This window comes from Pieris brassicae, chromosome 11 (genome assembly GCF_905147105.1).
Source record: "Pieris brassicae chromosome 11, ilPieBrab1.1, whole genome shotgun sequence".
In the NCBI taxonomy this organism is placed as follows: domain Eukaryota; kingdom Metazoa; phylum Arthropoda; class Insecta; order Lepidoptera; family Pieridae; genus Pieris; species Pieris brassicae.
This window is the reverse complement of record NC_059675.1, coordinates 13,019,820-13,046,372: the sequence shown is the minus strand read 5'-3', so window position 1 is coordinate 13,046,372 and position 26,553 is coordinate 13,019,820. Positions and strand designations below refer to the sequence as shown.

The 26,553-nt window shown below is 35.9% G+C and overlaps 2 protein-coding genes across 2 annotated transcripts; both read right to left on the bottom strand.

The window, feature by feature from the left end:
• Positions 1–761: 761 nt before the first annotated feature.
• LOC123715969 (serine protease easter-like) lies at positions 762–6,482 on the bottom strand. The gene is made up of 6 exons (XM_045671376.1): positions 6,365–6,482; positions 4,983–5,125; positions 4,482–4,662; positions 3,827–4,008; positions 1,863–1,968; positions 762–1,759 (listed from the first exon to the last, which is right to left on the bottom strand). Exons 1-6 carry the CDS (start codon positions 6,423–6,425, stop codon positions 1,317–1,319), a joined length of 1,116 nt encoding a protein of 371 aa, XP_045527332.1. The 5' UTR covers positions 6,426–6,482; the 3' UTR covers positions 762–1,316.
• A 7,268-nt stretch (positions 6,483–13,750) lies between these two features.
• Positions 13,751–24,695, bottom strand: LOC123715970 (serine protease easter-like). The gene is made up of 6 exons (XM_045671377.1): positions 24,578–24,695; positions 22,072–22,214; positions 17,420–17,600; positions 15,199–15,380; positions 14,633–14,738; positions 13,751–14,506 (listed from the first exon to the last, which is right to left on the bottom strand). Exons 1-6 carry the CDS (start codon positions 24,636–24,638, stop codon positions 14,070–14,072), a joined length of 1,110 nt encoding a protein of 369 aa, XP_045527333.1. The 5' UTR covers positions 24,639–24,695; the 3' UTR covers positions 13,751–14,069.
• Between the last annotated feature and the right edge of the window lie 1,858 nt (positions 24,696–26,553).

Genomic DNA, 26,553 nt, shown 5'->3' with positions numbered 1-26,553 from the left:
TTAAATGTCCAGCTACTTAATAAATTAATATAACTCAAAAAAGGATGTGAATTGTACAATTATCGTAGGTCAAGTGACATGAGTAGACATGTATTGACAGACAGACATTGTATGAAGAATCTTCAAGCGCCTGATGTGGGTGACGGCAATGTTTCCGCGATGGTGTTGTGCCGTAATATTTGCGCAGGCGTTAAGTCTGAACAGCTACTAAAGATTCTATGCTAACATTTTCTTGGTTCATTGGCTACGTTAGGTTTATCTAGTCGTCTTTTTGTAAGCTAAAATATTTATTGCTTCTTTTGTGAACACGTTAGTCTAACTCAGCGAGGCCACAGAGAAGGTGATTTTATAAATTTTATATTATTATTGTAATTACTATGTCGGTTAAGAATATTTGTAAATACTATTTGTGTATATGAAAAAAAATACGTGATTTTTGAGTATTCCAGTCCGCTAAAAATATTTTTTATTTTATTTGCCTTGTTCGTTTGGGAATCATGAGGTATCAGATTTAAATAAAATACACAAAAGTGATATATCTACAATTTTTGTAGTTGATGGCGGGAATAGTTTTCAATTGTAGACCCAAGGTAGATAATAGAAAATAGTTCTAACACCAACTTTCAATCTTATTAATGAAGTTGTCATCCGTAAAGCTGTATATTGCTTGTCCCATTTCGGGATACTTGGGTTGTGATTTCTATCTATTTGTAAATAGAGATACGTCACTGGTCACACTGGAAAGCATAAATAACAAACAGTTATGTACAAATGATTATAATTTGTGTAAATCTGCCGCGCGGGATCACCCCAATGCATATAAAAGATATCGTAAAATGGTAAAACCATGATTATGAGTAAATCCCAATAGCGAAATTGACCGACCGATGTTGAACAACGAAATTGCACACAAAACATTTAACGATGAATATAATTTAAATTTTTAAAATAGAAAGACTCAAAAGTAGTAAAAAACCAATTACAATATACATAATACTACATATTTCCCCTCCACAAACGTATGGAATTAGTATTGATAGGTTTTAATAAAACTTGGACTATTGCCGTTAGAAGGAAAACAAGATTTCTTTTCAATTATTCCTTTTAATGATTAATATTTTTTTGTTCATAGCACCTTTCTTTCTAAATACATATATTGTTATCGTAAAAAATATAGCTTTTACTATATCAATAACCAAAACATATTAATATATCCATCACTTTAATTTAGTATTATTAACTTTGAAATGTTTGAGAATTTTCATTAAAAACGTTCGTGAAATTGTGTAACTGAACGACGATTCTTTGTTATAGAACTAATCTGTAATATTGTCCAGTATCCAATTTATATATTTCGTTACATCAGTGTAATAGCCTGGTGTATCAGAACCGCATCTCTTAGGTCCATGAGACACGACTCCATATTGGACATAGCGGCTCACGTCTTTATAGATGTCTTTAATCATGAACGGACCGCCAGAGTCTCCACTGCACGAGTCTTTCCCTGATTCTCCACCACAAAACTGATTCTTCATAGTTTTCATAGTTTCATTCCATTGTGTACTACGATGGTTTAGCATGTTTCTAAAGTGCATCTTGCAATCTGAGTTGGATTTTACAGAAAAATCGACTTTCATCAGTTTTGTAGCCTCTCTGCCAGTTTCCGTCATTCCCCAGCCAGCTACTGTACCAGTCTTATGGTCCAAAACCCTATTTTGAAGTTCAGGCGTTATTGGTAGACAAATTGGTTCAACATTATCTGGAAAAAGACAAATCTGGCTTATTTATGTTAATCCTAATCCGCGACTATTATCACAACGTCGGTAAAATATTGATTTATTAAAAATAACCGTTCAACTTACTATAACTAAGGTCGATCTCGCCTTCCATTCTCAGCAAAGCAATGTCATTTCTGGGTGGCATCCGGATATACTCGTTATGGGGTATTGCCATTTCAACGCCCATGTCCTGAAGGAGTAGAAGGAGTAGCATAATTATCAGATCTCGCTTTTTATCAGTAACGTATTATCGGCGGATAATGACTCCCGTATGACAAAATATAATATAAAATACATTTCTGTCGTACGGGAGTCTAATTTAGCGTTTAGTTTAATAACTGAAAATATAATGTCTAAGCAATTCCCGATAAAATGACTGTTATGCTTCGGGTCACAATCGCTACGGCTAATGGGAATACTTTGGACGTTGGCTCACATTATGGTGGAGACCATGAGAAAAATTAATGCACAAAACACACAGATGGTAGCGCTCCAATATGCATTAATTGCAAAAAAGCAAATGCAGAAAAAACAAACCACAAAGCGTTGGACGCTCAGTGCCCAACTAGAGATAAGTGAGATGCGTTGGCTCGATTATCGGTTGCGTATTGTTAAGGTTCCCACACAGGCTGAAACGACATTGAACGACGTAGATAGTATGTCAAATTCAAGTCCAGAAGAAAAAGATGGCAACAAATGAACTTTTAATAGAGGCAAAACGGAAAAAGATCGCTATAGCATTAATCCAAGAGTAGTACATACGTAGGACCAGATAAAAAAGTAAAAAGTTACAAGTGGCAAGGAATTTCCAATGCTTGCGTGATAGGGGAGAGACTACTAAGGCGGCGGTGGTTGCCTTCGGTAGTGGCATCGATATAACTCAATTTCCTAAATTGACGACCCCCAATGTTGTGTGGTTGGGCTTCAAACGCGTGACTTGGAAATTGTTCTGGTGTCGTATTACTTCTCACTTGTTCCCCATAACCTTACTCCGTTCATGAGTCATCTACTAACTATCGTAATCAGCCAACTTAACTGGGGACTAAATTCGGATATTATCACCAGTATATACCACACTGTAATAGAGCCTATTATTATTTATGCTACTGCGTCCTGGGCTGTGAAAAAGCTTTATGTACGAAAAACACTGGACAAGCTAGAATGAGGCTTCGCAAAACGAAACGAAAATATGTAGGTCCTACCCGACGGTTTCAATGAACGCCTCCATACTACTCTCAGGCACACTGTCTGGATTTAAGAGTACCAGAGGAAGCCACTATGTATAAAGTCAGAAGGGGTTTATCTCCGAGTGGATTAGAGGTTCTTAAGATAGAACGAAGGTCATCATTTAAGAATCTACCACACCCTGCAAAACAAACAGGCCTACATTTTAACATCGCTGATAACCACTAATAGCCGGAAATCGAAGAAATCTTAAAAATTTATACCGATGACAGCAAGACTAAACTAGGAGTGGACGCGGTTTGGTCAAAATGGGAAAACGGAAGTGAAACTGAAAATCGAAAAATCTACCTATCACGAAATTGTACTGTACACCAAGCTGAATTAATAGCCATCCGCAGTGTAGTCGAAGATGTCATCAAAAACAAAGAACTTGCTGCACTCACGAGTCACCCATGAGTGACTCACTAGTGCGCGTACCTGGAAGCCGTCACGGGCGAACGCTCTCTAAATCCTCAGGTAGTTAAGCATTTACCCGAAATATTAAGAAACTTCAAATCGCAACAGGAAGATTTCTGCGGTAAGGTGAGACGGGCCCTCACTAGCCCATGAATATAAAATAGAAATATGTAGTAATAAATACTTGTATATATAGATTAGGAAATGTCTTAATGTATGTGTGTATATGTATATTTGTAGAAAATATATGTATAAAATAAGGACCCGCACCACAAGCGTAGGGGATATTGGGATATTTATATAATTAAAATATTTAAAAAATGGGAACACTGGCGCTGGAATCTTTTGTAAATACACAATAACATACTTCAAACATTCAAATTTAGAAATGAATTATCTTTAATGACCTGAATATGGTTTTCACAGATAGTGGATAAGCCAGGTTCATACTCGCAGTCTTCATCGGTACTGATGTCGAATTCTCCCATCCTCACACCTAAAATATTTTTGTCGATAACGCAATGAGCAGCCGTCAAGATGTATTTTGAGTTAATAATCGTCCCTGAACATTCGAATTGCGGACCACTCCCTGAAAAAAAAACCTTATTTATCTGCGATGGCTTAACTTAGCGCCACATGAATGAAGTTAAACAAGGTCGATGTTAAACTGTTATAGAGATGATTTTATTATATTTACAATATATACTTTGTACATACAAACGGTTATTATTCCACCCTAATATTCATAAATAAATCGGTCCAATCGCAACCTTTAAAATAAAGTTCTCTTTCGTGTTTTGACGAAGTTGTATTTTCGCAGATGAGATTTCAAAGATGTAGATGAGTTATATTAGTTTAAAAAGAACGAAAATATTATATTATGAAAAAGTGCTTCATTCAGTATTAGGAATGAAATCTGACAAAGAAATATTTAATAATTATAAACAACTCTGATGAATCTACTAATAATAGTTCTTATTATTAGATTATTTAGTAATAAATAGTAAAATAATCTCCCATTAACAATAAAGGTCTGCTCTGTGTATGGAATTAAAAACTTACTTGTATTATAAGAGATAAGGGCCATCCAAGGGAATTCGTAGAGTTTAGCGTATTTGCCTCCAAAGATACGATTTCCCAAAATACTTCCACACGTTTCTGGTAGAAGGTGATCTTTGCTTATTCCGCTCCTGCTGTCTAACGAAGGCATCATATGAAGTGATGGGAAAAAGGAACAGCACACCTAGAAGAATATTACAGTTATACAGACATGCTACACAACTTGTCATCAAGAGGCGAACGCCAATAACAATTGAATAACTCGCAAAACCAAAGTAAACGTTTTGCACTTAACACAAGCACAATCTTGCGTCATTCAAAAAAATATATGTATGTATGAGCTTCCGGTTTGAGATGGGACTTTTGAGCCTGACACACACCGTCATGTTTAGGTCTACGGGCTTCCTCATGATGTTTTCCTTCACCAATCAAGTGAGTGCTAAATGATCACATTGAAATAACATTTTATAAACAACAGCAAGACCAAGTTCATGCTACCAGTACCTTATGTATCATTTCCCCATTTTCATTCCCCATGCCACAATAAGCTTTAGAAAAGAGTTGCATTGTTTCTCTGTCTCGCTTTAAGGTCGCGTGATCAAATGCCGCCTTGCATTTGGTATATTCCATACAATCATTACAAATACCTGGAATGTACAATCTTGTTAACCCATATAATTATTTAAATAATATGTCATTTATGGCCTTTTTTAGGAATCAGCCTCTCACAAATGTATAAACTGTGTTGTACGACGAATATTGTAAATAATAATATTGCCGTTGTAGCCGGGGTGTATCTCGTAGAGACACGTATCATGCATAAGTATGATTTTAATTTAGGTATCCTTTGAGTAAAAATGCAAGAGGTAGGAAAAGTTCCTGGAAATAAAGTAGATATTATTAAAATAATTAACTGTACATTTAATTATATGTAGAGTTGATAAGATAAATAGAAACGTAATGAAAATGACGCTTTGAACGTAGGGGATTTGGATAAAATTTGATAATAATCTATATTTGTGCTCGGGGTCAATCTTACTAACACACGTGGTTATTGAAATAAATGAAAACAATACAATCTAAATTGGTATTAATCAAAAGCTATCTTTATAAATCAGAATTGCTTTTAAAAAAGTATTTCTTTCAAATGTAGTCTGTATATATTTTTCATAAAGATAACTTTACGACCCACAACAAGTGGAATTGTCACATTTTCCATGTCTCCAGAAATTTATGTATAATATATTTAATTCCCGTATTGGAAGCAGGAACTGGTATTTAATAATTAATTTCAACACATTTTATATGGGCGATTTCCTCTATAATTAATCATTTTGTTTATTCTGATAATGTTTGAACTTGATCACACACTGTGATTTATGACTTAGCTTATCATGTTCTTAAATAAACATCCATCCTTCCTTTTTATTTATTTATGCATAAATAAATTAAAAATACAATTTTAATAGTTTTTGTTTTAATTATTGTTCCTGTGTTAACCTATTTATTCCGAACTATAAATCTAAAATTGCTATTTGGATACTTCTGATCTACTCTAACACTCTGAGGTTATATGTACGATCAACACAATCAGAGTAAACTTAACGGGCTGATGACAAATCTTTGTCAGTTTTTTCCATGGTAACGCTATATAAAAAGCACACTAGGTAAAACTTTGCTTCCGGATCAGGATATGTTATTATATAGATGTATAATAACATAATGTAATCTGATGAAATATATATTTTCTCCAGTAATACAAAAATATCAATTAATTATATACAATTACAATACGGAAATCGAATCGAGCGTTTTACAAAACAAAACTATTTTTTTTAAATAAGACAGTTTTATGAGTATAAAAATTTAAGTATATATGTACGTACCATCACCCAAAACGGCACATATATGTAGTACTAACACACTAAAAATTAACTTTTTAACCATATTTACTTCTCTGTTGTGGTCTATACGACAGATTTTAGCAGACTGGAATATGATTCGCTTAACGCCGTTATATATTTGCGATAAAATATACGTCACATCTTAATATTATATATATAAATCTCCTGTCACGATGTTTGTCCGCGATGGACTCCTAAACTACTTAACCGATTTTAAATTAAATTGGCACACTGTGAGAAGACTGGTCCAACTTAAGAGATAGGATAGCTTAGATTTTTACTTATAGTCGCAATTTTATTTTATTGCAAATTATTTGTCTATAATTAATTGACAGTCACAATTATCTGTTAACTCCAAAAGATTCAAACAGATGTCGATACTTTTCGACTGGATTGAGTAAGTAATCAATAGATGGCACTGCTATGGTAAACCGACAAACGTGTCATATAAGCTACAATTGAATATCATGATTACCACGTGTTATTGAGGCTAAAGTAAAAATTAAATTTATTTTGTAGTAAACGAAATACCGTGAAATTCAATTATTTCTACTTTTTTAATTTTTGGTGTTAGCATAGCCAACCACGTGTTACTTAGACCGAAGTGTAAATCAAATTCAAATTATAGTGACGATAATACAGTGAAAGTATTCTTTCGTGTCACGGTATTAAGGCTAACTAAAACCACATTAAGGAGAAACGAAGATCGCGTGGGCAGCTAGTGTACTATAATACTATGTGGCACGTGTTTTATTATTGAAAAATAGAACTACTTCTTACTTAAAAAATCCAAGTGATCCGTCTATTTTTCTTTTTATGTAATAGGAGGCGAACCGAGAGTTTTTTACGCCGGCTTTTTCTCTCGGCCTCTGACCTCTGTCTTCTTAACCGATGAGAGTAATAATCATTTTAATCATTTATTTGCTCGAATGAAGTCTCGAATCATGTTCCGAAATAAGAAATCTTAACTATTGTGATAGCATTTTAACGCTACCACACATATTAATTACGGAACTAAACACAAAATTTCTTATAGACACTGGTAGTAGTCGTTCGTTTATGAGTCCTAGTAAATAAATAATTTTTTAATGAATATAAAAGCTATAAACCAGTCATTAGCACTCATGCTCAAAGTACACATAGCGAAGTAGTATACATCCCTCTGCCGTATATTTTTTATAGCCCTTTAGTGCACAAATTTTATGTATACGATGTAGATGCTACATATCATGGTTTAATTGGCTCAGATTTATTGAAGGAATTAGAAGCTAGCATTGATATGAAAAATCAAATACTGTATACAACTGAATCTGCCATACCTATATCATACAGTCCTCCATACGAAGTTATAATTGAACCCAGAATAGAATCAAAAATTAAAATAACTACTAACCCAAAAAATGGAGATGCCCTAGAAGAACAGGTCAATATCTGTAATAGCGTTCGTATGCTAAATACTATCATCGTTACATGTGAATACGTCTTTGCTGTCACTGTAATACAAAATGTATCCGAAAAACCATTTAAGATAACTTTTAAATTAATTAAAGTCTCAGTTTTTAAAAATGAAATTTGTAAAAGTAATTTTATAAATGAAACTACAACAAATGATAATATTTTAAAAGAATATTTGTCCAAACTTCGTTTAGATCACATTAATAATGAGGAACGCGACATAATCTCTAAACTATGTTACGAGTTTCGCGATATATTTTATTCTGATAAAATTTGTTTATTATTCAAAAATCAGGTTAAACACAAATTTAGAACAGTTAAAGACTTTATATATATTAGACCTTATAGACATCCTGCTTGTCAAAACCACGAGACATAAAAACAGGTAAATAAACTCTAAGAAGATAGTGTCATACAACATTAATTTTCCTTATAGTGCATCGGTTCATTTGGTACCAAAAACAAAATATTTCCAGCCTTATTTATGGATTAAAGGAACCAAATACTAAACTAAAACGTTGGAAATTTCAAAAATGGAAAGAAAAATTCAAACGTAGACGCATTATCTAGAAACAGAGAGAAAGAGTGAACACGAGACGTAGTAAGAGAGTAGTATCAAAAAGTCCGAGTATCGAGTCCTATTTACAAATACACCAACAAAAAAATAGAAGTGTGCCAGAGAGCGATGGAAAGGAGTCTACTAAACGTACAAAGACAACAACGGAAAAAAATACAAAAATAAGGAAAACAACAAAAATAATAGACGCTTTAGAATATTCTCAATGGACACCAAGCGTAAATAGCATTAAAGACTAAGAGGTAGAACAAAGGAAAAATGGATTGGTGAAAAAAAAGGAAAGCTGGGGAGAACTGGCCTTTACCCGTGGATCCATAATGATTGGAATTTAAATTTAAGGATTAATAATATTTTAATTTTTAATGCATGCACAGATTATGTAATAATTAATCATATGATATACTTGTTTCAAATATATTATTCGTTATGGAAAAAAGGAGGTTATAATAATATTAGGTCCTTACATATGAAATTGGCGTTTTGTCGTACTGGCCACTTTGACCTCAAACACCTCCTCTTTGGTTAGGAATTTCAAATTCAAATTTCTACAGCTATTTACTCATGTATTTGTGCTTCGATGACCGTCATTCATTTGTTTTTTTCTTCTGTTTTTTTCTGTTTGCGTCACTCATTTTACAAAATGGAGAACTTAAAGTATCGCATAATTTACGAGTACGAGTTCCGCCGTGGCACTAGTGCTGCGGAAACGACTCGAAGGGTGAATGATGTGTATGGCGGTCATGTTGCAAAAGAAAACACAGTTCGTTTTGGGTTCCAACATTTTCGTTCTGGAAATTTCGACCTGCAGAACAAGCCCCGTGGACGGCCTGAGACCCAAGTTGATGATTATGTATTGAAGGCTATTGTGGAAGCGGATCCAAACCACGTCCGAGTTAGCTGCAGGCTGCGGTGTGATAAAACTGTTTTAATTCACTTGAAGCAAATTGGGAAGATTAAAAAGCTTGAAAGGTGGGTACCTCACGAATTACTGAAGCAAACCGGCAAACGCGCGTCGACTGCTGGGTTACATTACTTAACCGGCACAATAATGAAGTTATTTTAAACCGAATCATTACCTGTGATGAAAAATGGATTCTTTACGATAATCGGAAGCGCTCAGCGCAACGGTTGAATCCTGGCTCAAGCGAAAATTAACCCTAAAAAAGTTACTTGTAAACGTTTGGTGGACTAGTGCCGGTATTGTTCATTGAAGTTTTCTCAAATCGGGCCAGACTATTACGGCTGATGTCTATTGTCAGCAATTGCAAACCATGATGGAAAAGCTAGCGGCTAAAGAACCTAGGCTGGTCAATCGCTCCACGCCACTGCTACTTCACGACAACACACTGCACAACAGACGGCTACCAAATTAGAAGAGCTTCAATTGGAATGTCTAAGACATCCTCCGTACTCCCCGGATCTTGCTCCAACAGATTACCATTTTTTTCGAAATTTGGACAACTTCTTGCAAGGGAAAAAAATTAACTGTGATGGGGCAGTCCAAATCGCCTTCACAGATTTTATTGATTCCCGTCCGACTGCTTTTTTTAGTAAAGGGATCAATGAACTACCTATGAGATGGCAAAAGTGCATAGAAAACAATGGTTCATACTTTGATTAATTAAATATATTATATTTAAAAATATTCGACTTTTTGTTCCTCCCATACAAAACGCCAATTTCATATTATGTAAGGACCTAATAATAATCTTATTAAAAATCTTTACTAATTTATTTTGATAGATCACTAATTATGTATATACAATTTAACGGTGACATCAGCCCAGTAACACTTCGAAAATAATTATACACATTTTCACATTTCTACAATATATGTGTATAAAATAAGGTCCCGCATCACAAGGGTCGAGGATATTGGGAAATTTATATATAAAAAAAGCCTCTGAGCTGGTCTTGTCTTGTCTCTATTACTATTGTAAACTTCAAATTCAACTAGAAATATAGAGTGAGACCTACCTATTATTATTATTATATATTATACCTATCTTTAGATTGATTGTATTCATTGTTTGTATAAAATTCTATAGGATTTTAAAGTCCTTTTTATTTTTATGTGTATTGTATGGATTGTACACACAGTATTGTATGGATGGCTAACCGTAATCATTTGTTAGCTTTTAATATTTATTTAAATAAATTCTAAACATTTTTATGAAACATATTCTAAAGAATCTTGCTAAAAGTGCGCATGTGCAATTGTTATTTGACTCGTTCGGTTGTTTACGGATTGTTACGAATTGACTCGAATATCTCCCCGAAGTGGGATCATCGAGTCGGAGTAGGGATGTGATTATAAAATAGGTTGTGACACATGAGCACGGGCACCTTCCCGACAAAAAAGGCTCGTAGGAGGCCTCGACACACACTAACGGATCCGGACGATCCAATTACCGTAGCTAACAATAAATTAAAAGCCGCCAGCGGCCAATAATAATAAAAATAGCCCATCACAGATTAGGGTAAAAACCGTCTTCACCGGGGAAGGCGAGGACCTGTACTTCGCACTTCGCTCACTCCAGTGAGCTTCCATCCTGCCCTTCAGGCGATTGACCACCCCGCGACGGCCCAAGCCGAGGTTCGAGTCTCACAGGAAACACCCTTGCGCTAGCCGCGGGATAAAACGCCATTCTGGCCGAGCTGCGCTCGCCATTACAGCCCGAGCTAAGCTGTAAAGGCCCTTAAGGCCAACAGCGAGATTCCATTTAAAAAAAAAGTGCAATTCCTTTGTACAAGTTTGAAGGTATACAGTTTACATAAAATCAGTGAAGTAAATAATAGTGAATTAAGTCATCATTAAAGTGTTTAATTGCCTACCCTAAGAACAAGATCAACTACCTGTAACAAATCAGAAGAGCGGGCTGCCGTCGAGGTAAACTGATTCGGTATATCATACCCTTGATGGTAAGGATTAACGCCCACAAGGTATGCGATATATTTTTTTTGTTACCTAAAGATGTAGGTACTATTTTTTTTAAATAAATTATAATAAATTTATATGCCCTAATTATGAATACAAAAAAATTCTCAACTAAAACTAAAACAGAATTGTTTGTCTAATTGCTAATCAATTTTTGTTTCGTCTCTATTATAATGAAGCACAATACGTCAAATCCTAACGCAATAAATATAAAGTACTTTAGTACAATTACATTAGATCATCGTATTCCATATACAAATTGACAATGCTAAAAAGTTCAATGAAAGCTCTTTCGAAAGCCTTTTAACCAATCTGCTGGTCTGAGGTGTATAATTAATCTGTGCCGCTATTTAAACAAAGAAATTATTAACTCTACAATTCGACCACGACATACACCGGCTTAGTCCTTTCCTACCTCCTATTGTATCCAAGTAATCTCTCGCGACATCGTCCCGTTGCAAGACCTGTATTGTTATACAGGTCTTGCAACCTAAAACCTAAAGGGACAGCCTAAAGCCAAAGGATCTTTGAATCAGAAGTACCGTGGAGGTTATGAAGACGATAAGCAAAAGAAGAGAACCTATTGAGATTCCGTGGACCTTATTTAGAATGACAATAGTATCAGTGCAGCAATAAATCTTTTCTTTAGCATAGATTACGGTATTGATTTATTTACAAAAAGATGAACTCATATGTTTTAGTTTTCAACAATGTGGTTAATTAATACGATATTGAATGATCATGGCTGAAGGCTCATATAACCCGTCGTTAAATATTACACAATTCCATCACATAGTCAAAATGATAACCTTATTATATATATATATATATATATATATATATATATATATATATATATATATATGTGTGTGTCGGGGAGTCCTCGACCGTTGATTGACCCTTGACTATAATTGTTACTTTGGTTTAATAATTGACATTGCTTCTATTACGTTTAAGAATCATTGTGTATTTTGTTATTAATTAATTGTTTTATAAATTAGAATCATTACCTAACGAAAAAAGTATGAATATTGTAACGATTAATCAGAGCCGAGCAAACGCCATCTTGTTTTTGGACAGTGCGTTCAGGGAACACAGGGCAGTTTTGCCGCGCTCCACCACTATGTGGAATCAGCTGCCCACTGAAGTATTTCCGAACCAGTTCGACTTAGGGTTCTTCAAGAAAAGAGCGTACCAATTCTTAAAAGGCCAGCAACGCACTTGCGATCCTTCTCGCAATGTGTGTGTGCATGGGCGGCGGTATCACTTAACATCAGGTGAGCCTCCTGCCCGTTTGCCTCCTATTTAATAAAAAAAAAGTGTTAATTACTATTTTTGGGTGTTTATTTTATAAATTTTAGTTAAATTATATTATAAATAACAGTGCAGGAATAAATAAGTTTATTTAAATACTTAACAAATAAACACCCGAAGATAGTAATTTACACATTCGCCTATTGATCTAACAGCGAAGAGAAGTATGTTGTCATAAGTTCTCCTCTATACTTTGTCTAAATAATCTAAATATTTTCGGTCTTCTCATCAGCACGTACCTATTGGATGCCAACACCTTCATCTGACGAACTTTCTGACTCGTCAAAGGATCTTGCCACGTTCAAATCCATATTTGTTTTAAAAATAACTGACAGGACTGACTGGCTAACCATCCGCCATATTGTTTAAACGCTCAGAATGGGGTGGTTAGATATTTCAACCAATGGTTATTTTTAACTATTGGTCTTGTTGACCGTTTGTCAAAAAACACGTTTGGCTGATATTTAACCACTGGTAGCATTTTTTACCAATAGTTGCGTTAATATAATAAATAAACCGACCCTAAGCCGCTATGTGTAGGCTTGCAACAAACTCTGAAAGTAATGTTACTTTAGCATGGAGCAAACACATTAACCTCGTGATTCACTGATAAAGTTTACAAATCCCAAACCTATTTTTTTACAAAATATTAATGTAAAGAATTGAATCTAGCTAGCTAGAAGTAAGCTTAAGCAACGAGAGATTATTGGGACCAGTGCTAGACAGGCTACTTATAATTAATATACCATATTTCTCTTAAAATAAGTGTTGTTTGCCATAGTCACTTTGTATGATGATTTGTTATTAAGGAGTACTGAGATTTTTTTACGCCAGCTTTTTCTCTCGGCCTACATCCTCTGTCTTTTTTGCCGACGGGTAATTATGTCAACCGATTCAAATTTAATGACGTGAAATAAGACTAACTAAGTGTAACTTGTATTCCATAATCCACATATTTATTTTTTTATTTAGCGATGTATAACTATTGTGAAATTGTGAAACTAATATGCGTTATTAATGGATAACTATTGAATATACTTCTTGTTGAAAATCAAATATTTAATTTACTTAGATAAAACACGTCAGGTTTGCGATAGAGTACGTAAATAAAAATTACTAAGATGAGTTTTAATTACTAGAAATGACTGTGATCGAGAACATTTCTAGAAATTTATTGTCAGTGTGTCACGGTTCGAAAACAAACACACAAACAAAATTCCTTTTTATGATTAAAAATTTTATTTTGTTCATAGCACATTTCTTTATAAATATACGCGTATATTGTAAGACATATTGATATATCCATCACTTTAATTTAATATTATCAACGATGAAATGTGTAGGAACTATATTTGACAATGGCTGTGAAATGTGTAACTAAAAGACGATTCTTTGTTATAGAACTAATCTGTAATATTGTCCAGTATCCAATTTATATATTTCCTTACATCAGTGTAAAAGCCTGGTGTATCAGAACCGCATCTCGGAGGTCCATGAGACACGACTCCATATTGGACATAGCGGCTCACGTCTTTATAGATGTCTTTAATCATGAACGGACCACCAGAGTCTCCTTTGCACGAGTCTTTCCCTGATTCTCCTGCACAAAACTGATTCTTCATAGTTTCATTCCATTGTGCTTTAGGATATTGGTTTACCGTATTTTCAAAGAACATCTTACAATCTGAGTTTGATTTTACAGGAAAATCGACTATCATCAGTTTTGTCGACTCTATCTGCGTGTCCGTCACTCCCCAGCCAGCCACTGTACCAGTCTTATGGTGCAAAACCCTATTTTGAAGTTCAGACGTTATTGGTAGACAAATTGGTTCAACATTATCTGGAAAGACAAATGTTGCTTTTTTATAACGGAGAAAAAGATGTGAGACAATTTCCCTAAGCCGTGACTTTTACCAGAACGAGGGGAAAATATTGGGTTAGTTAAAAAAAGTAATACCATACTTACTATAACTAAGGTCAATCTCGCCTTCCATTCTCAGCAAAGCAATGTCATTTCTCGGTGGAAACAAGATAAACTCGCTATGGGGTATTGCCTTTTCTACAGCCATATCCTGAAGAATTACAAGTAGCTTTATTGTGAGATCAAGCCTTGTATCATGAACCTAGTGTCCTGTATGTCAAAATATAATACATTTTGTCGTATGGTAAACATTTCTGGGTAAGACCCTTAGACTATTTAAAATATATGTATGTCTATGTCCCATGGCAAATATACGGACAAAATACTTTGTTAATAATTAGTGTATCCCTATTTATTTATCACGATTATAATTTAATCATGTGCCGTGTTTAAGCTTTATAGATTTTTTACTTTGACTGTTACATCCAATAACGATATCTAGCGTGACAATCCCGATAAAGTGAAGGTTATGCTTCGGGTCACAATCGCAACCGCTAATGGGAATACTGGCGCTGGATCTATAGCAAAATCCAAAGTCCTTTCAACCTTTTATGAATACACAATAATATAGTTCAAACAATCAAATCTAGAAATTAATTATCTTTAATCACCTGGTAATGGTTCTCACAAATAGGGGATAAACCAGGTTCATACTCGCAGTCTACATCGCTTCTGATGTCGAATTCTCCCATCCTCACACCACGAATATTTTTGCCGACAACACAGTGAGCAGCCGTCAAGATGTATTTTGAGTTAATAATCGTCCCGGAACATTCGAATTGCGGACCATTCACTGAAAAAAAGCTTTTTATCTGCGATGGTTTGATAGCGCCCTTAGGGATGACGTTAAACTAGGTCGATGTTAAACTGTAATAGAGATGATTTTATTATAATATACGTATAGTATATAGAAACAGTGTAATGTGCCGTTATTATTCCACCCTAATATTCATAAATATATCAGTCCAAATGCCCCTTATAAAATAAAGTTCTCTTCTATCATTTGACAAATTATGTTTTCGCAAAAGAAGAAAGAACGAACATATTATAGTATCAAAAAGTGCTTGTATTCACTTTAGGTGTAAAACCTAACATCGAAACATTTAATAGTTATAAACTCTTAATAGTCTACTAATAATAGTTGTTATTATTAGATTATTTAGTAATATATAGTAAAATAAGATCCTATTAACAGTCTCTGCTGAATGGAATTAAAGGTATGCTCTAAACTAATACATAATAAAAAGCCTTTTAATTCGTACTTATAAAACAAGAAGTTACATTTAGTAAGTTTACTTACATACTTATTACTAACTAGTTTTGTTAGTAATTATGTTCGTATCCTAAATTTACTTGTGTTAGTTTTTCCTTAACATTACTATTAAACTATTATTCTTCATTCTGTTAGAACTCCTCTGTAGGTGAAGGCCTCCTTCAAAGATAGTCTTTGTAGATTGGGCTACTTGAATCCAGTTATTCAATTAAGCGATCGTATGCTGAGAGTGTTTTAACATTGTATGTTAAATTGTAGAGTTTTCCTGATGTTCTAGTATAAGTAGTGGTACTATTAGTCGGGGTAGGTATTTTTGTTGCAAATTTTAGTTTTGTTTTTGTTTGAACCTTTGTAGGGTTTTGGTCATAATCTTCCTCGGTGACTTATTTTTTGATATTGTTTCTTTTATGTTATCCGTGTGAGAGGGTTCCGTAATTGCTAATACTTCTCTTTATTATTGTCCCTTTTTCCGGATGCGCTATTTGGGGTTTTTGTTGTCAGGAAGTTCAGCATCCCAGGTTTTACGACTTCATCTGACAGACTAGACGATCGTTGTTTATTTTCACTTGGGTATCCGTATTTTGAATCTTGTTTTTCTTGCTGGTCCGCATTCTAATTTCGTCAGGGTTGATTTCGGGAGACGTTGAAAGCATTCTTATATTTTTGGCTTCTGTGTTCTTTTTGTCGCGTATTATTAGTTTTTCATATTTTATTATTACCGCATTTTCTTTCTCTTTCTTAGTTCGTGCCTGTTCTTGTAACTCTTTTCTTCTTTCAAGAACACTTTGTGGATAATCTTTCTTTAAATGGAACTCTGTATTTTTCAATAAGCTACTCACTTTGAGTATGTTGATTTTTATACCGAGTGTGGAAAAAGTGACTATTATCGGTGTAGGTACATGTTCGGTAACTCTTTCTCCGTTAGGGTCGTAACTTTTTGTTCGTCGAGTTGCTTTTGGATATTCTTTAGTGCATTCATAACTTCTTCCATATTTGTAAATACTAGATTAATCGACTGGCAGTATAATTTTATGGTACTAGTGACGCCCTCTCTTGTCATACCTCTGTAGTACTTACAAAATTAATCGTCGATCGATCGATACGATCGAAGTGTTAGTTGTCGTTATGGTACAGCTACTCTATACTAGATGGCGCTTTTAACGATATGCTATTGGTATCTTTTTATAATATCATTTAGGAAAATAGGTTATATTTTTTTACAAGAGCTCACAAATCTATAATTCTTTGGCACTTTAATTATTCGACACCTTAATTGTTCGACAATTTAATTGTTCGACACTTTAATGGTTAAATTATCAATTTTGATAAATCACTGTTATGATATTGCAATTTTTTACAATTTTGCACTAAGTCACTTTATAAAAGCCTTGCCCACACTTTATGCTAATAGATGATTGATTATTTTCCACTTTTTGTTATTTTTACAGAATTGGAGCACACAATTATTTTTGTAATTTTACGATAAATACGGAGCTGATTTTAACAGCCGCACAGCAGCGCCTACCCTCTACTAATAAAAAGGTAAATTGTAAACTTACTTGTATTATAAGAGATAAGGGCCATCCAAGGGAATTCGTAGAGTTTAGCGTATTTGCCTCCAAAGATACGATTTCCCAAAATACTTCCACAAGTTTCTGGTAGAAGGTGATCTTTGCTTATTCCACTCCTGCTGTCTATCGAAGTCATCCTATGAAGTGATGGGAAAACGGAACAGCACACCTAGAAGAATATTACTGTTATACAGACATGCTCCACAACTTGTCGTCAAGAGGCGAACGCCAATAACAATTATTGAAAAACTCGCAAAACTGTAGGTGATTAGTACGTGTCGTCATGAAACAATAATTTGTTCTGAAAAGAACAGTTAATTGCGTTACCGTTAGGACAACTTTTTGCCGCGCCTCGATTTTATTGTCTACGCACCCTTCGCATCTTGGTACCACATGTTACCACTAGTGGCCAGGTAGGATAATTTTTGTATATAAATCTACAGTTTTTAAAAATTAAACACATTCCACATTCCATCTTCACCTCTTCTCAACGAATTATTAGGAAGTTTTATTTTAACCAAATAAGGACCAACCAACTTAAAGCAATTAACCTAAACCAAAACAACCTAAAGTAAAACTACCCTAAAGTGGTGACCCCGAGAAGAACACCAAGAAAATTGAAGATGACGAACACAGAAAATTCCGGTGCAGAGCGTCAAGTTTCATCACATCCGTCGAGCCAAGAAGTCTCCGGTATCTCACTGTCACTCCGTGTGCCAATTCCAGAACAACCAACCATCGACACCCTCATCGGTGAAATAAGAAGGTTGTCTTTGGAAGTTGCCGAGCTACGAGTACAACCACGCGACAACTACCGCAACAGTCGTTCTCGCCACCATTTACAATCACGCTCGCGGAACGCATCAACAAAGCGCAACGAAAACCGACGAGAGTCGCAGATGGAAGATCGAAGCCGGAAAAAATCTCCATTGCCGTACTGCTATTACCATCATCGCTACGGTATGGACGCGAAGAAATGCGCACCACCATGCAGTTTCAAGCCCATAAATCAGTCGGAAAACTAAAAGTAACGCTGGCCGCGGCGGGAACCGGCGTTACCGAATCATCACACCGCCTTTTCGTTACCGACAGGGTAACGAAACTTACCTTTTTGGTCGACACAGGAGCCAATATCTCCGTGCTACCAAAGGCAAAAGGCTCACGCGAAAAACCACTGCCGTTTCAACTCTACGCCGCCAACAACACGGTCATTCCAACATACGGAGAGAAGTCACTCCAACTTGATCTTAACCTCCGAAGACCATACACATGGAAATTCGTCGTAGCAATGTGTCTAAGGCAATCCTGGGAGCAGATTTCTTGCAGCACCACCACCTCATTGTCGACGTAAAAAACAGAAGACTGATCGACGGGAAAACAAAACTGGTAACAAACGCTCAACTCAGTACTGCAGACATACCTACAGTTCGTAGTATAGACATTGAGCAAATTTACCACAGCATACTAGCAGATTTCCCAGGCACAACCAGAATCACTTCAATGAAGCTTAGTCCCAAACATTCCGTTGAACACTTCATTGAAACAAATGGACCGCCCCTTCACTGCAAGCCACGCCCCATTGCACCGCATCGTTACGAAATGGTCAGGAAGGAATTCCAAAACATGATCGATCAAGGGTTATGCAGACCAAGCAAAAGCCCTTGGGCATCACCTCTTCACGTCGTGCCAAAGAAGAATGGAGACCTACGCGTGTGTGGCGATTACCGAAGACTCAACGCCATAACCAAGCCCGATCGGTATCCCATACCACGCATACGTGACTTCACATACCAACTCGCAGGGAAGAAAATTTTCTCCACACTTGACCTCAATCGCGCGTACCAACAACTGCCAGTCAGCGAGCAAGATGTGGAGAAAACCGCCATCATCACACCTTTTGGTCTTTTCGAGTTTCCGCGCATGTGTCCTGGTCTAAAGAACGCCGGACAGACTTTCCAACGCTTTATTCACGAAGTACTGCGCGAACTCAACTTCGTATTCCCTTTCGTTGATGATCTACTCATAGCATCAATCGACGAGGAAGAGCACCGAAAACATCTACGCATCGTATTACAGCGACTAGAAGAATACGGCATCACCATCAACCCATCAAAATGTGTTTTCGGCCAGCCAACTGTGAAATTCGTCGGTCACCAAGTCACAGCGGAAGGAATACAGCCACCCCAAGAGAAGGTACAAGCTATTACAGATTTTCCAAAACCACAAACCGTAGAAGAACTACGACGTTTTCTCGGTATGATAAACTTTTACCGTGAAAATATCAAAGATGCCGCCACCATACAAGCGCCGTTAAATACCTACCTGCACAACGTCAAGAAGCGTGACAAAACTAAGATCGACTGGACCACTGAATCAACGCAAGCTTATGAAGCATGTAAAGAGAGCATAAAAAACGCCGCTTTACTTGCTCATCCGTCTCACCAGGCGACACTTGCTATATTCAGCGACGCTAGCGACAAAACAGCTGGTGCCGCACTCAATCAATTTATCAACAACTCATGGCAACCACTCGGCTATTTCTCGAAGAAATTCACCGACGCACAAACGCGCTACAGTACCTACGATCGAGAGCTACTCGCCATCTACATGGCTGTCAAACATTTCCGCAAAATGTTCGAGGGACGAGAAATAATAATATTCACCGACCACAAGCCGCTAACTTTCGCTTACACAAAAACAAATACAAACAGCGAATCACCGAGACGCACCCGACAGCTACTTTATATCAGCGAATTTACCACTGATATACGACACGTCAGTGGATCTCAAAATGCAGCCGCAGATGCATTATCACGTGTCGAAGAAATCACCTGTCCATCGCCGATTGACTACAATCTACTTGCAGAAGCTCAAGAGCGCGATAGCGATACCATTAAAGCACTTAGTCTACAGAGCAACTTATGTTTCAAGAAAATCAACCTGCCCGTCTCAAATATCAAATTACACTGCGAAACTTCAACCTCACAGTTACGTCCGTACCTACCAGAAGAATACCGACGTACCGCATTCAACGCAGTACATAACGTTAGCCACCCTGGAATCAAGACTACGAGAAAATTAATTACGCAACGTTACTTTTGGCCCTCAATGAACGCAGACGTCGGCAAGTGGGCAAAAGTATGCCTACAGTGTCAGCGCGCCAAAATACAACGCCACACATCAAGTCAATTATCAATTTTTTCACCAACCGAACGATTCGAACACGTTCACATTGATATCGTTGGTCCGCTACCTACCGCGGCCAGCGGTCATCGATACCTCGTGACAATGATCGACAGAGCAACAAGATGGCCCGAAGCATACCCATTATGCAAAATATCAGCTGAAGACGTCGCCAAAGCGGTATACGAAGGTTGGATTTCCCGTTTCGGTTGTCCTGTAACAATAACAACGGACCAAGGACGCCAATTTGAAAGCAGAGTATTTGCATCTCTTTCTCGCTTACTAGGAATCGAAAAAACGCGTACAACTTCATACCACGCACAGTGTAACGGTATCATCGAACGATGGCACCGTGTCCTTAAAGCCGCATTAAAAGCAAGACTAGAGACCGCAAGAAGCTGGATCAACGAGCTACCAACCGTCCTACTCGGATTACGCGCCGCTATGCGAAGTGACACCGGCGTAAGCGCCGCTCAGCTTACCTACGGTTGCAACATACGCTTACCCGGTGATTTCTTATCAACGACCCGCAATGATGTCATCATGGACTCTGGCTACATCGATCAGCTGCGCGACGCAATACGTAACCTGCAACCAATGCCGAGTCAACCACACAGCAACACAAAACCTATATTTGTACACCGCGACCTGCAAACATGTGAATACGTATTTGTTCGCATAGACGCCGTAAAGAAGCCATTACAAGCACCTTAGGACGGACCCTATCGCGTGCTGAAACGAGACAGTAAGATATTCACGCTGCAGTTACCTAACCGTGAAATGAATATCTCTATCGACAGACTCAAACCTGCCTACACTATCACCGAGCAAGATGTGCCTACTGATACAACAACGAGTACCTGCAACAAGCAAAACACATCAAGTGCGAGCGAACTACATGAACCATCAAATAGCCTGAAACATCAAAATGACAACAACCTGAAACAACAAGACACTGGGAACACCTCAATACCTACAAGAACAACTCGCCGAGGCCGCGTTATACGCCTGCCGGTACGCTTCGCTAGAGGGGGAATCCTGTAGGTGATTAGTACGTGTCGTCATGAAACAATAATTTGTTCTGAAAAGAACAGTTAATTGCGTTACCGTTAGGACAACTTTTTGCCGCGCCTCGATTTTATTGTCTACGCACCCTTCGCATCTTGGTACCACATGTTACCACTAGTGGCCAGGTAGGATAATTTTTGTATATAAATCTACAGTTTTTAAAAATTAAACACATTCCACATTCCATCTTCACCTCTTCTCAACGAATTATTAGGAAGTTTTATTTTAACCAAATAAGGACCAACCAACTTAAAGCAATTAACCTAAACCAAAACAACCTAAAGTAAAACTACCCTAAAAAACCAAAGTAAACTCAAGTGAGAGCTAAATGATCACATTGAAATAACATTTTATAAACAACAGCAAGTCTAAGTTCATGCTACCAGTACCTTATGTATCATTTCCCCATTTTCATTCCCCATGCCACAATAAGCTTTAGAAAAGAGTTGCATTGTTTCTCTGTCTCGCTTTAAGGTCGCGTGATCAAATGCCGCCTTGCATTTGGTATATTCCATACAATCATTACAAATACCTGGAATGTTCAATCTTGTTAACCCATATAATTATATATATGTCATTTTATGGCCTTTTTTAGGAATCAGCCTCTTACAAATATGTAAACTGTGTTGTACGACGAATATTGTAAATAATATTGTCGATGTAGCCGGTATTGTTGTGTATATTTTTATTAACAATGAGATAGAAAAAGTTCCTGGACACATATTATTATGAAAATGTTAACTATACACATAATTATATGTTCACTTAAAATGATAAATAGAAACTTATTTAAAACGACACTTTGAAAGTCGGGGATTTGGATTAAATTCGAAAAATAATGTGTATTTGGGCTCGCGGTCAATCTTACTAATAAACGTGGTTATTGAAATAAATGACAACAATACAATCTTAATTGGTAAAAATTAAAATCAATTAAGAACTATCCTTATAAAATCAGACTTGCTTTTAAAATAAAGTTTATTTCGAATCTAGTCTGTACATATTTTTCACAAATATTTTTATGACGCACAACAAGCGTAAGCCATTTTCGCATTTTCCGTGTCACCAGATATTTCTGTATTATTGGAAGCAGGAACTATTATTGAATAATTAATTATAACACATTTAATATTGACGATTTCCTCTATAATTAATCATTCTATTTTGTGTACTGATAATGTTTGAACTTCATAACACATTGTGGTTTATAGCTAAGCTTACCATGTCTCTAAATAAACTTCCATGTAATTATGCATTAATAAATAAAAATACAATTTTAATAGTTTTGATTTTAATTATTGTTTCTGTATTAACCTATTTATTCTGAACTATAAATATAAAATTGCTATTTGAATACTTCTGATCTACTCTAACACTCTGAGATAATATTAAGGATATGTAAGGAACACATGAAATTGGCGTTTTGTATGGGAGGAACAAAAAGTCGAATATTTTTAAATATAATATATTTAATTAATCAAAGTATGAACCATTGTTTTCTATGCACTTTTGCCATCTCATAGGTAGTTCATTGATCCCTTTACTAAAAAAAGCAGTCGGACGGGAATCAATAAAATCTGTGAAGGCGATTTGGACTGCCCCATCACAGTTAATTTTTTTCCCTTGCAAGAAGTTGTCCAAATTTCGAAAAAAATGGTAATCTGTTGGAGCAAGGTCCGGGGAGTACGGAGGATGTCTTAGACATTCCAATTGAAGCTCTTCTAATTTGGTAGCCGTCTGTTGTGCAGTGTGTGGTCTAGCGTTGTCGTGAAGTAGCAGTGGCGTGGAGCGATTGAGCAGCCTCGGTTGTTTAGCCGCTAGCTTTTCCATCATGGTTTGCAATTGCTGACAATAGACATCAGCCGTAATAGTCAGGCCAGATTTGAGAAAACTGCAATGAACAATACCGGCACTAGTTCACCAAACGCTTACAAGTAACTTATTTGGGGTTAATTTTTGCTTGGGCAGGATTTGGCTGGCTGGCCAGGATCCAACCATTGCGCTGAGCGCTTCCGATTATCGTAAAGAATCTATTTTTCATCACAGGTAATAATTCGGTTTAAAATACCTTCATTATTGTTCCGGTTCAGTAATGTAACGCAGCAGTCGACGCGCGTTTGCCGGTTTGCTTCAGTCAATTCGTGAGTTACCCGCCTTTCAAGCTTTTTAATCTTTCCAATTTGCTTCAAGTGAATTAAAAGAGTTTAATCACTAACACCGCAGCCTGCAGCTAACTTGGACGTGGTTTGCGATGGATCCGCTTCCACAATAGCCTTCAATACCTTATTATCAACTTGGGTCTCAGGCCGTCCACGGGGCTTGTTCTGCAGGTCGAAATTTCCAGAACGAAAACGTTGGAACCAAAAAAGTTTCCGCAGCACTAGTGCCACGGCGGAACTCGTACTCGTAAATAATGCGATACTTTAAGTTTTCCATTTTGTAAAATGAGTGACGCAAACAGAAAAAAACAAATGAATGACGGTCATCGAAGCACAAATACATGAGTAAATAGCTGTACAAATTTGAATTTGGAAAGTTAAAGTGGCCAGTACGAAATACGCCAATTTCATATGTAAGGACCTAATATGTACGATCAACACAATCAGAGTAAACTTAACGGGCTGATAACAAATCTTTGTCTCTTTTTCAATGGTAACGCTATATAAAAAGCACACTAGGGAAAACTTTGCTTTCGGATCCGGATATGTTATAATATAGATGTATAATAACATTAAATAATAATATAATCTGATGGAATATATATACTGCAGCAATACAAAAATATCAATTAATTAAATATACAATTATACGCAAATCGAATCGAGTGTTTTACAAAACGAAACTATTTTTTTTAATAAACCAGTTATGAGTAAAATAATTTAAGTATATACGTACCATAACCCAAAACGGCACATATGTGTAGCACTAACACACAAAAAATTAACTTTTTAATCATATTTACTATTCTCTGTTGTGGTTCATACGAAAGAATTTAGCAGACTGTGATCTGAATAACACGCAACACCGTTAAATATTTGCGATATAATATACGTCACGTACTATTTGAGTTTTCATTATTGTTTGTCATAGATAAAAATTAAAAATACTTTTTGTATGTTGTATATCATAAATAAATTTAAATCTATAAAATTTGGGGTGGAAACCCCTTATCACTTAGGGGTTTGAAATATATAATATTAACCGATTCTCAGATTTACTGAATATGCATAAAAGTTTCATATAAATTGGTCGAGCCGATTCAGAGGAGTATGGGAACGACAATTGTGACACGAGAATTTTATATATAGATAGATATTTTAATTAAGACATTTAAGTGAATAATTTCAATCACCGATTACGTTGAAAACGTTGAAAGATCAGAATTCTGTTCAGTGTTGCCTGGACTTACAAAGTATATGAAGGTTGTTGTATATGATGAATATATTACGTTGCATCCTTAGAGAGTATTACTGACAGCCTCATACACTGACAGCAATACTCTGTACTACTATTATAAGGAAGCTTTGGGAAGGAATCAAAAGTTGGAGCATACAGGGTGAGGAATCAGAGACAATCGTTGTTCTAAGTTTTTGATGTACGAGAGTCATATTAAGCACCTAGTCTTGATTCAGAACCTTGCCCATAGGTAGTAGAAGGGCCGCCATAAGACGGCTATGTTGTACTATAGACAGCTACTTTTGTCTACAATTCTGTGATACGGTCCGATAGAGAATTCACGGTGGATCTTCGTACAAAATGTAAACCGACCGTAGGATAACACAAAAGGTATTCAATCAACACTATATAAATATATGCAGTAAAATAATAATATGTAATCCTGTCAAACTCATTTAATACACGGTATCAGCCCAGTAACACTTCGAAAATATTTTTACACTTTTTCACTTCATTCCTTGTAAACTCTTTAATGTTTTTACACTATACAGCACTTTCCCTATAAAGGGTTAAAGTGACAGCTGGAGGTGGAGGCTCCTAATTAGATCGTCGGTCTACTGGGGGCCCCGACTCGGTGGAACCGTCCGAGTATCCACTACTGCAGTATCGAAGACTTCGCGATGCTTTTTATGTTCTGAAAATAAGATAGATATATATTGAATAGGAATAGTAATATATAGATACATTAGGAAATTTCTGAATTTGTACGTGTAATGTATTACGAGGATACTGGGAAATAAATATATTAAAAATGTGTGCGTGTACTAGTATAGACACGTTAGAAGTGAAACTTCTTAATGACCTTATTTTTCGAATAATGATCTACTATATGCAACTTTACATAAATTGGTTAAATAAAGTTAAATTAGATAAAGTTTAACAAAAGGCTTTTATCGTCATAGACATGAATACAAATAATACAATTATTTCATTTTACCTTATTACTACTAAGATTATTACAGAATTTCATATATTATAATAGAATTAATCCTATTATTGTTATCATTATTATATATTTTTGTTATTAATGGCTTCGAATCTCTTCGAATCAACCATGGTAGGAACAAGAAAAAGATGGCGCGTAACCGAAAAATGTGACGATATTTTTTTTGATTTAGTTTCACTTCTAAAAAGCCTCTGCGGTGGTCTGGAAATTGAGTAAAAGAGATACTATTTTATGTTAGACTTTACATAGGCTACGGTAGATTTAAAATACAAATAAAATATAGTGTTCGTCATTATACATCCATTCAGGATTGTATTCACTGTTTTTAAGTACACACTATTGTATGGATGGCGAACCGTAAACATAGTAGTGTGGGGTATTATTATAAATTTATATACTAAAAAACAAACACTTTTTAATTAAAGCTATGTATTATTATTAAAACTTGTAGTTATTTACATAATTCTAA

Excerpts from the sequence above, each read along its gene's own strand:
- LOC123715969 (XM_045671376.1), bottom strand. The coding sequence starts at position 6,425 with ATGGTTAAAAAGTTAATTTTTAGTGTGTTAGTACTACATATATGTGCC. Across the intron at positions 4,009-4,481 it reads CCTTATCTCTTATAATACAA|GGAGTGGTCCGCAATTCGAA; the intron begins GTAAGTTTTTAA and ends TTTTTTTTTCAG. Across the intron at positions 1,760-1,862 it reads CGAGATCGACCTTAGTTATA|ATAATGTTGAACCAATTTGT; the intron begins GTAAGTTGAACG and ends GTCTTTTTCCAG.
- LOC123715970 (XM_045671377.1), bottom strand. The coding sequence starts at position 24,638 with ATGATTAAAAAGTTAATTTTTTGTGTGTTAGTGCTACACATATGTGCC. Across the intron at positions 17,601-22,071 it reads ATGGGGAAATGATACATAAG|GTGTGCTGTTCCGTTTTCCC; the intron begins GTACTGGTAGCA and ends ATATTCTTCTAG. Across the intron at positions 15,381-17,419 it reads CCTTATCTCTTATAATACAA|TGAATGGTCCGCAATTCGAA; the intron begins GTAAGTTTACAA and ends GCTTTTTTTCAG.